At 40.8% G+C, this 12,135-nt stretch overlaps 1 protein-coding gene across 1 annotated transcript in view; it reads right to left on the bottom strand.

Moving 5' to 3' along the window:
• The window catches only part of PTCHD4 (patched domain containing 4), a 176,290-nt gene that overhangs the window by 116,469 nt on the left and 47,686 nt on the right, over positions 1–12,135 (bottom strand). The window contains exon 2 of the mRNA XM_060164217.1: positions 8,284–8,764. Within this exon, the coding sequence (XP_060020200.1) occupies positions 8,284–8,764 (481 nt within the window). The remainder of the gene's footprint in view (positions 1–8,283; positions 8,765–12,135) is intronic.

The following is a 12,135-nucleotide window of genomic DNA, read 5'->3' on the forward strand; positions in this document are numbered from 1 at the left end:
CTATGTGCAACACCTTTTGATATTTCCTATCCTTTTCTACTCTCTTTTCTTCCCCATAAGTGAAATATAAACATGGATCATGATACACTAAATTAAATGACTCTCTAATAGACTATAACCCATTTGAGAAACGCTAACAGACCATTCATTCATTAATTCCACATATATTTGTTGAGTGCCAACCCGAGGCCAGTACTGTTTGAAGTATTTGGAAAACAGCGGTGAATGGAAAAATAAAAATTTACATCCTTTGGGGGCTTATGTTCTATGGCGGGGAAAACAAGTCAAAAAGTAAGTATACTGTATGTTAGATAATGACGAGCTCTAAGGAGAAAACTGAATCAGAGAGGGAGAAAGGGAGTACTGGTGAAGCACTTGTGGTTTTTGATAGAGTGGCCAGGAAAGTCACCACTGATAAGGTGCCATTTGTATAAAGACCTGCAGGAGGTGAGGAAACATCTGAGGAAGAGCCTTCCAGGTGTACAGGAGAGACAGACAGGTTGAACCTGAGGTCAGAAGGTTAGCAGATGCCAGATTTGTTGGGCCTTGGAGATCATGGAATATCTATGTCTGTTAAATTGGGTCCTTTGAATATCTAATGTCTTTAATCTAACATTTGTCTTCCATCCCCAAATGATCAAATCATAGCCATTGTCATCAGTAATAATCTCGTCTCAAAACCTTTACAGCAAGCATCTCTGGAATCCACCTCTATCTTTGCAGCTCACTCACATTACGACTGTGTGGTGATTGCACTTCCCAAAGGTGACCACAACAGTAGCTCCCATTCTACATGCTCTTCTGCAATGTGACTCTGCCACTCTTTCAGTTCTCTGCCACTGTCTTAAGAGGTGGAGTCCCCACTGCCCTCTCTGGGATCTGGGCTGGCCTTAGTGACTGGTACTCAGATGGTAGAATAGGGCTGATGCGATGCTATGGGACTTCTATGTCTAAGCCAGCCCTGAACTTTTGTCCTTCTCTTGTGCAAAACGTTTTCTTGGAGCCCTGAACCACCATATAAGAAGTCTGACTACCCCAGGAACACCATGCTGGAGAGGCCAAATTTAGATGCTATGCTCAACAGTTCCAGCTGAGATTCTCCTTCAGAAGTCCCAGACTTGGTACCAGCCACGTGAGCGAAGAAGCCATGTTGAAAACTGTTGTTCTAGACCCAACTATGCCAGAACTCAGATATTCAAGCCATCCTCAGCTGAGGCTCTAGAAATTCTAGAGGTGGGAGGAACTCACCTCACTGTGCCATTTCCAAAATACTGACCCACAGAATCCACAAGCCTAATCTAATGGTTGTTGCTTTACACTACCCAGTTTTGTGGTGTTTATTATACAGAAACAGATAACCAGAACAGACTCCAGCCTAAGACAGTTCTCTGACCCCACAAAGAATATAATATTTTGACCTTATCAGTGTTTTACCACGCTGATGAGGCAGAATAAATCCTCGTTACCTTTACTGTTTGGCTTAGTTTATGTGGGAGAGACAGTTGATGCTCATAAAATAATCCATTTGCTCTCCTACATTTGCTATCCTCCCTCACAGCTAGTTTATGGCCATATGTCTAGTTCTGGCCAAGAGCATGTGATGAGAAGTAACTGAATCACTTTGGGTACAAGGTAGTTAATAAGTAGTGTGATTTCTCTAATTATTCCCTCATTTGTGTACATGCCGGGGAGCACAAACTCTGAGAAGGCAACATGTTGTAAGACAGAGGCATCCTAAATCCCTGAATCTCTGGTGGAAAAGAGTTTCCAAAGAGAGCTTCCCAACCCACACCAAACTGTGATATGAGCAAGAAGTTAATCTTTGTTCTCTTAAACTAAATGGATTTAAGGCATTATTTGTTACTGCAACATGGTCTAGCTGATCCTAACTATTACAACGTTCATGATCTGTCATTACAGTCACTCTTTTGCATACACTATAAACCCTCTTTTTTTTTTTTTCTGGGAATTTCTTTCTGATTAAATTCATCTCAATGCCTATTCAACTCCTCCCCCAAGCAGCTATATATGGCTGGAGGGGGGACCGACTCAGCAACCACGCTAACTGATTTCTTTTTTTTAATTCATATTCATGCACGTAAATGTCAAGGAGATCCCTGTGCTTCCTAGTTATTCACCTAAATTTTATTCTTTATTCTCCAACTTTCTGAAGTGACTCTTTAAGAATCCCTTCACTTTCCTCAAATTAATGCCTCCTTCCCCAAATTTATTCTCAGCTGATGACTTGCTTCCTATTTTACTGACAAAGTTGAAGCCATAGAAGAGAATTTCCACGTGGTTCCACCCCGACATGTACCAATCTATCTGGATCTGTCCATATTTTCTGCCTTCCCTTTTCTTAACTGTAGATGAGAGCCGTCTAGGCTCTTATATAAAGCCAATGTTTCTAGCTGTGCTCTGAATCCCATCCTATCTCTCTCTCCTGCTCAATGACATTGCTTCTGCAATCTCTTCTCTCTGCTTTACTATGAAGCTTTCTCTACTGCACGTCATCCCCAACTGCATAAACCATTATTTCCCTTTAGTGCAAAAATTCCTTAGAAGAATTAGCTTTACTCACTGTCTTCACTTCCTATGCTCCAAGCTCTACTGAACCTCTTTAAATTACCTCAGCTCTCCTCTAAAGCAGCTCTTGCCAAAGTCATTCATGACCTTCAAATTCCTAAATCAGGGCTTCCCTGGTGGTGCAGTCGTTGAGAGTCCGCCTGCCAATGCAGGGGACGTGGGTTCGTGCCCCGGTCCGGGAAGATCCCACGTGCCGCGGAGCGCCTGGGCCTGTGAGCCATGGCCGCTGAGCCTGCGCGTCCGGAGCCTGTGCTCCGCAACGGGAGAGGCCACAGCAGTGAGAGGCCCGCGTACCGAAAAAAAAATATTCCTAAATCAAACGACCAATTCTCAGTTCTCACCGGACACAATTTCTTAGCAGCTATTGGAACAACTGATCTCTTGCTCCTTCATGAAACACCTTCTTGACTTGGCTGCTGGGACACTATTCTCTCTTGGTTCTGCTATGTCACTTGATAGCCTAATCCTTCTTAGTGTCATTTTCTGAATCACTTTCATCTGCCCAATCATAAGCGTTGGAATACTCCTGGGCTCAGATTTTAGACGACTTCTATTTTCCATCAGTGTTTATCTTTCCAGTTGATCTTATCAGAGTCCATGGCTTTCATTATTAGGTATGTCATGATGAATCCAAAATTTATATTTTCAGCTCCAACTTAATAGATTTTACTTCTGAACCTGATCTGTATACTGTCTTATATCGCCAATTCCACATTTTCCCACTTGGATACTTAATAGGCACCTGAGCACATGGAAAACGAAACTCTTGTATTTCCCCCACAACTTATTCCTCCCACGATCTCCCTGTGACAGTAAATGGCAACTGCTTTCGATTAGTTATTCAGTCCTCAAAGCTCGGGGTCATCCGTGACTCCTCTTTCTCTTACATACCATATCCACTCCTTCAGCAAATCCTGTGAATTCTATTTTCCAGTATTGTATCCTGAGTCTAATCCCTTTTTACCTCTGTCACTGCTCCCATGCTATTTCAAGCCACCATTATAACCCATGAAGATTTTGCAATAACCTCTCACCTATGTATGAGTTATAACCTATAACCATTCTTGCTCCATTGAGACTCATTTCCATAAAATGTAAGTCAGATCACACTCTCATCTCAAAATGCTTCAGATCGCTTACCATCTTAAGCATTAAGTTCTCTGTGCCCTATGTGACCTGGCTGTATGCTACATTGCATAATACTCAGACAGGTGCCCACTCTGCTCCGGCCACACTCCCTTTCTTGCTCTTTTTTAACTTCACCAAGTAAGGTCCATCTCAAGGCTTTTGCATGGATAGTTCTCTTCGTCAAAGAGACTCTTTTCTCAGTTAGTGCATGGCTCCTTCTTCAGTTTATTTGGCTCTCTGTTTCAAATTCACTTGTTTAGAAAGGCTTTTCTCTGACCACCTATGCTCTTTATCTCTTATCCTGTTTTACGATTATACTTTATATCACTTATCAATAATATAACACAGTTTATATTTATTTGTTTATTGTCTGGCACTTTCCCTTAGCAGGCTTAGAATGTAAGATCCACGTGGGCAACAACTTGATTAGTTCTGTTCAATACTTTTTACTCCAGGACATGGTAGGTGCTCAATAAATATTTGAATAAACTAATAAGTAAATGAATATGGAGTTCAGTTTTTGGATGATGAATGAGAAGGTCTCCTATCTGGAAACCCTGGGTTCACCTGAAAAAAACGAGTCATCTGCACATGTCCAGTGACATCAAGCTGACTAAAGTAAGACTCCTGGCATATAAAACAAACTCAGGATGGACAGCAAAAATAATAGTGAACCAAGGCTCCTAATGTCCCTGGCAACTACCCACAGAAGATCAGCAAGATACAGCAGGAGCCAGCTTGGCATCGGTGTGCGGTATTAGCCCATATTTCTCCTTCCAGAAAGAGGAAACACATCCACATAAGGCAAATGAGGTGAAAAAAAGGCTGACAATGAGTTATAAATTAAATTAGTGGCATTCTCATTGGTTTATGCTTGTATAGAGAAAGGCCATTAAGCTGGAGCTAAAAGGGGTCATTTTAAGCATTTTTAAAGAAATTATTATGAGTCTGGATTTCTCTCTCTGAAATCTTTTCTAGAGAGAATACACATGCTTATAATTATCTTCTTTTCTAAGCCTAAATATTGAACGTACAATTCAACATACATTTACCTATAGGGACACCAGCCAAGATATAAAAATTGGTACAGGTTTTAAAAATGAAGGATTTGGAAGTACAGAATACATGCCTCCGAAATGACATTGGGGGTATTAACTGGATGAATGGTCAGAAAAAAGAACAAGCAGATGCAGTATTAAAGAAAGATAGTTGGTCAAAAATAGAATGGTTGAAGAGTAGAACACCTAAGCAACATACCCAGCTTCAGGGATAAGTTCTAATGAGGATGAATGGCTTGAATCTTGGAGCATAATGAAGTGAATATTCACTACCTTAAAGAAATCTTTGTAGGAAGATAGGAATAGAAATAGAGGTTTATAAAAAGAGTTGGGCTTCTTTTCCTTACACCCAACTAACACTGGATTATGCAGTTTTGACACAATGTAAACTAATTCATCAAAGGACTACTTTTAAACAATGCTGTGTGTACCACCAGAAGGTATGTATCTGCCAAACTCAGCTCTCAATCTCTCTCTCTCTCTCTCTCTCTCTCTCTTTCTCTCTCTCTCTCTCTCACACACACACACACACACACACACACACACACACACACACAGAGTCAATAAAGGAGAATGGAGGTTAGAAGTTTGAAGATAATACAAACCTTCAAGGTTTTTACAAAAGAATGATCAAATTCTAACTTCAGTTGAAGAATGAAATGAACAATGTAGGAACTTCAAAATTTAAGACTGAAGAGTCCAAATCCTTCATTTAATAGATGAAAAACTGGGGTTTCCCTGGTGGTGCAGTGGTTAAGAATCTGCTTGCCAATGCAGGGGACATGGGTTCGATCCCTGGCCGGGGAAGATCCCACATGCCACAGAGCAACTAAGCCCATGCGCCATAACTACTGAGCCTGAGCCCGAGAGCCACAACTACTGAGTCTGCGTACCACAACTACTGATGCCCGCGTGCCTAGAGCCTGTGCTCTGCAACAAGAGAAGCCATGACAATGAGAAGCCCGCACACCGCAACGAAGAGTAGCCCCCGCTCGCCACAACTAGAGAAAGCCCGTGCACAAGCGACGAAGACCCAACACAGCCAAAAATAAAAACAAATAAACAAATAAATTTTAAAAAATAGATGAAGAACTGGGACAAAGGGACTATACCTAACTTGCCCAACAAAACATACAAAGTTAGTGGAAAAGCTGGGATGGAAACCCAGACGTCCTAGCTCTGTGGCATATCCCTTTTATTTCACTAGTTCTCCATTTTGGTATCTTTACCATTATGATCATTTTACAAACAAAACAAAACACAACAAAACCAACTCCCCCTTGATGGAGCAAATATCTTAAGTAAGTATATATTTATAGGTCTACTGTTGTTATGTTTTCAGAACATAGCAGGAAAGTTCTTCTAAGATTATTGTAAGAACTTGAAGTGCAGGAATACTGAAAAGTAACCATTTACCAGGCTTCTGGAGTCTGCACCGACCCTGTCCAGGGCTGATTTGTGATTATAAAGATGACTGAGAGAGGAGAAAATGTGAAAAGTGTGTGTTTTAGGGTTTGGACATTTACCTCACTGTGGCTTTCAGTGTTCTTATTATTTCTTTAAGGAATGAAAATACCACTGATTTAGTATCTGAACCTAGAATACAATTCAGCATCACTGGAGACAATTTTTCTCCTTATTTGTATGAAATATAATTCTATACATTATAGAATTTTCCTGATAAATCTTTCCACTACCTAATTAGATTGCCACCAGTTTTAGAAAAAGCCCTCTTGGCTCTAAGGTGCCTAATTTGTCCATCTCGAATGATCCATGTTTCACTTGTGAATCATGCTGCATGATTCATATGAATCTTATATTATTAAGTTAAAAGACTGAGCCCACAAAACATAACAAGTGTAAGTGGTTCAAATCTAGACCTATCCTTGTCACTGGTAAAAAAAAAATTTCATATATTTCTTTAGCAAATAGAAAAACTTTTTGTTAACAAGATGAACATGCATTTAAACATGATATGCAGAATGCAAGAAAGAGTTTCAATTTCTTGAAGCCAAGGGCTGTTTCTTATTCATCACTGAATCCACTGCACGTAACACACCAGCTTAACGACTAAAACTCGATGATACTTATTGAGTGTCTACCCTGTCTTATTACCTTTAGGTACATTCTATTACGTTCAGAAAACAATTCTTTGACTTATTTTTTATCCTCATCATTATTATCCAATCATTATCCTCATTTTATTTTTTTAAGTGATAATAAGCATAGCTGCTTTATTATTATTATCATTGTTATTACTATTTAGTTTTAAGTAGAAATATTGCTGTACCATAGAGGTCAAATTGGAACTGGCTTTTCATTTATCCTCATTTTATACAAGAGGAAACTGAGACTTACCGAGATGAGCTAACAGGGCCACAGTGAAGATGGGTTTCCAGATAAATCCACTTTGCAACGTTGTTCTTGAAAACGTTCGTTTAGGTCAAAATGAAAAGGGCCCAGGTCACCTGGAAGACTTTAACTGCATGCCTACGTCTTTTTTACTTAGTAATAAAGCTATAATTTAGGGCTGATATTAACCTGGGAAGGGAAAAGCAATTATTTTACAGCTGAAGACTCCCCTGTGCGTGTCAGTTCACCATCTAGAGGCCATTTTCACAGTTTATCCTTTGCTGCATGTATGGAATTGTACCACTTCTGACAGAACTCTTCAGTGGCACCACAAATAATCACTGTCATCATCTCTATTCTGATAAGTTCCATCAATCTTGTTGATGAACTATCACTCACTTTTCTTCCCAGACTTGATCTTCTCTTTTGCAAGAAACACACACATGTGCATGCGCGCACGTGCATGCACACACACACACACACACACACACACTCACATACCATTTTCTAGACCGTTTAAGTATGTCTGGGAAAAATGTACAAGAAAGGATAATCTTGACTGAAGATACTCACGAATTGTTTTCAACAGACACCAAAAAGTTAGAGGCCACATCTTTAAGTGGCTGCAGAAAAATTTTAAATAGAGGTGAGGAAATGGAGTATATTCTCTGCAAAAACTCTGAAATGAATTAATAAACAAAGTCTAATGAAGAAGGTCTTTGAAATTAGAACCTATCGGTGGCTCTCAGAATTTTCATCCCGTGATATCCACTCTTCATCACCATCAGTTTGAGGATGCAACACTAATATGAACCACAAAAATCTGTGTGAAACAGGTTTTGGACCTCCTTAACTTCGTACCCCATGATCTTTAACCTATAATTTTTGAAGAAGCTGAGTAGAAGCTTACAATAGTTTGTACTTTAAAAACACTGGACAGCATTAAAGTCCCTGGCATAAATGAGGTGCCTTGGTCAGCCTAAAATTTACTGAAAAAGGCCTAATCAGGTAAAACAGACAGCACCCCAGGTAAAATTTCACAACATCACACAGACATACCAATGCAAAATTAAAACAGATTTCCACCTGAGAATTCAAGAAATGTACTACCTTGCCCCAAACCGGTAAGAAGCCGATTACCACAAGGATGGATAGTTACCCATGGCAAAGAACGGGATTCCCAGCAGGGTGGAGTTGTACTTTCCGTCGGTGATGAAGAAGATCCCAGCCGCGGTGACGACGGAGATGCACACGGTGAGCACCCCCAGGAGGCCCAGGAAGGGCTTGCCGCGCAAGCAGTCCTTCATGGAGCTGGAGAGGGTGGCTGTGGTCAGGATCAGCACGAGGCTCACGAGGACCTGGCTTCTGGCCAGGATGCTGGTCTTATGAAAGTCTCTCCAGAGGCTGAAGGACGCTAAGGAGTATAGCTGGAGGTCCCGGTGCTCCTCCTGGAGCTTCCTCATAAGCTTACAGAACTCATTCTCCCACTTCTCCCCTATGAGGTCTTGGGTGGCAGAGCCATAGGTCTGGAGGTAGTAGGTGATTTGAATGGCTCTGGCTGACTTGACCCGCTGGTCCTTGCTGTTCGGCACTTCCACTACCCCGCCCAGTTGGTGTCCAATAAAACTGTTCCTCCCATCCTTGAAAACAGAAAAAGGGGAGGCTGAAGTTACCAGCGGGATGCGCATTCCAGAGAACAGAGTCTTACTCTAAGTGAAGGGGCACAAAAGGCAGAGGTAGACTCCAGCGACTGTGGAACTGATGTGGGTGGAGTGGCATGTTAGGATTTTATACTCAACTCTTTGGAGCTCCATGGGATACCATGCAAAATGATCGGAATTAAAAAGGATGCAAAGAGCGTTGTGAAGTTATACAAGACTTTCCACATGCATAGGAAAATGTACATACATATTATTTCGATCTCATCCATACCCTCATTCTCACCATTTCCTTCTGTAACAATCTATTATAACTCCTTTATGCAGGATCAAGTTTAATCATTCAGTTTCAGCCAAAAGTGAAGCATGGCATGAGTTAACAACTTTTCAAAAATTAAAATAATAATGTGTTTAATAAATACATGCTCAACTTTCTAGGGTTAACACACACACAAACACACACACACCTACACTAACACACACACACCTACATTAACACACGCACCTACATTAACACACACACACAAACATTACAAACATCCATTGTTCTTTGTACTCTGGGGGTACAGCTGTGTATTGCAGAACAAGTAGAAGAAAATACTGGGGTTTTTTTTACAAATAATTTAATAGTATTGACATGTTTTCTAAATATAATGTGAGCACCTGTTCACTCACTACAACATTCCCTTTAAATACCTGCTCCAGTTGTAGGTTGACCAGAAAGCACAGTGGACAAACCCCCCAAATGAGACTAAGATTTCAGGTGGGGTTGTCAAAAGTCATCTCAATTTCAGGATTTCACATGAAGTAGAGTAGACAAGATCATAAGAGTAGGGTTTATAAGAGGGGCAATCACTCTTCTTTAAGGAAGACGAAAGGTGGACACTGAGTTGCTTAAACAGATTCAGAGCAGTAATTCTCAACCGTGTGCCTTAACACTCAGAAAGAAATCCCTGACAGCCATCGCCGAATATGCCGCATCTGTCATGTACTCCAATGGCAATTTTTGTCAGATGGAATATCAAACCCAGTGGCAGGTTGCAGGATGGAGTCTGGTTCTGAAAAGGTGCATCAGGTCCCAGAAGAGACACAGGCACAAACGTAAATGTATGCCATGAACAGCTTATGTGTTTGCTACATCAGGCAAGACATGACATGTTTCTCGTGAGGATTTAGAAGTGTAGAGTCAGAACAGGAAACAGAAAGGTAGTACAGAAGGGCAACAAACCCAACTGTGTGGTAACCACGGTTGTTTTCACAGAACCATGAGGCACTGTGTACTCAAGAGACACGTGTAACAAGTACTGTGGACTTAGTACCAGACACCTATATCTGGGGTACTTTTTGTATTTGCATCAAAGCTGCCCTAGTACTTAAGAATGTGTTGAAACTCAAAAAGCTTGAGAAATTTACAGAGTGTACAAATATTGTTAGTAGGGACCATCAAGAATTGCAAGAAAGAAATTTTATAGTCACTCTATATACCCATTTTCCCCCTACATGTTAAATAAAAAGTCTTTCTATTTAATTCAACCTGACTAACTCTAAATGAACGATACATTTCTCAATAAGAATTTAATTTGAGGGTTTTTTCCCCGTTGCTTGGGGTTTCTCCCACTCCCCGTGGCATCTTTGTAATGTTCCTATCTTTTTTCCTTATAAAAAAATCAAACTGAAATTCTGACTGTAGGTTCCCAAGGCTCTGTCTTGATTAAATTCTCTGGGGTCCCCCAGTGAGCTGCAGGTGGAAAGGTGGGGCAGCTTTGAGTAAGGAGGTGGAAATTCTGCCCTATCACTGAGAGACTGTGATGTATGATTTTCACTCTTTCAGTACAGGTCAAATTGCTCCTCAGTTGGGCTTGTTTATTTTTGTTTAAGCTTGGTGTAAGTTTTAGCTCCACCCCTGTTCCCACTTCTTTGAAATCCTATCTGTGATGTTGACATATTTTGGATTAAGATTACACTAGACAGAAGAAACTGAAAAAAAAGGATAAAGTTTGTTTTTTTCTCTACCATCCTCTAATCTCTACATATACCTCTCTTCATCTGGCTTCCTACTGTTCCCAGACACTTATACCATCTCTTACTTTTCCCATACTTAGGGAAGTAGTCTCTAAAAAATAACCTGTGATTAGTTAAATACACCTCAGGGTGAATTCACTGAGTCAAATATTATGGAGTGTTTATTATATACCAGGCTTTCTTCTAGGCACAGGGAAATTACCAGCGAGCAAGATAGGGAAGCTGCCAGCTCTCAATAAGCACACGTTCTAATAGAGGAGACAGGAAAGCAGCAATTAAGTGATTAAAGAAGATTATTTCAGACAGAAATAGTAGGGAGAAGATAAAATAGGACTAAGTGCTGGGCAGGAGGTGTCTAGGTTAGATGGTGTGTTCAAAGTGTCCTCTAGAGCTAAGCCCTCTGTGAGGACGTAGACTTGGCCATAGAAGAATAGAGGAAAGCACCAGGCAGAGGGGGAGCAGTGCAAAGGCCTTGAGGTGAAAATGAACGTGGTGGGCTCAAGGAGCAGGAAGAAAGGCCAGAACAGCTGCAGCAGAGTTCAGGAAAAAAGTGGGAGGAGACAAGGCCTGAGGGCTTGGCCAGCAATAGGCCATGCAGGGCCTGGCAGGCCTGGCAAGGAGTTCTTATTTTACTCCTAGTGCAAATAGAAGCCAGTGAAAGGTTTTAGGTGCAGGAATGATGTGCTCTCATCCAGAACTGTCCAAGCAGGCTCTGGCTTCAATGTGAATATATTGAGGGAGAGCAGAAGTGGACCCAAGGATATGAATTAGAGACTTAAATTCATCTTATGTTAATGATGCCGGTTCAATTCATAGAATGATAGAGCTGAAAAATGTCTTCAATATTACATAAACATTTATACTCAGATACTTATATCACTCATTTTATAGATGAGAAAAACTGAAACCTACAAGGGGAAATGAACCAGCCAAGGGTTTCTTATCCAATTACTGAGAAATGCAGACTATATGTGCATGACGCCAGGTCACATGATTCAGTGCTCTCTCCATTAATCCCACCTGACTCCTTATAAATCCAGGGAAGTTCTGCTCAGAGGATAATTACAGTATATGTTATATTCATTCCTTGTTTCTCCTACATAGAAGCACCTATGAGCTGGGAACTAATGAACTCTTCCACCACAAAATAGGAGAATAATCTCTAACAAATAATGTATTTCCCAAGACTATATTGAGTAGGCTGATTGGGGCAACGGTTTGTACAAGATGTTCATCCAACAGAGCTTTCGAATGTCCAAAGACCTTGTTTATTTTATCCTGGTGCGTGGAGTAGGGCAGATTAAAAGAGAGAAATGCATTCGGTTTGTTAC

Source organism: Lagenorhynchus albirostris, chromosome 10 (genome assembly GCF_949774975.1).
Source record: "Lagenorhynchus albirostris chromosome 10, mLagAlb1.1, whole genome shotgun sequence".
NCBI classification, from domain to species: domain Eukaryota; kingdom Metazoa; phylum Chordata; class Mammalia; order Artiodactyla; family Delphinidae; genus Lagenorhynchus; species Lagenorhynchus albirostris.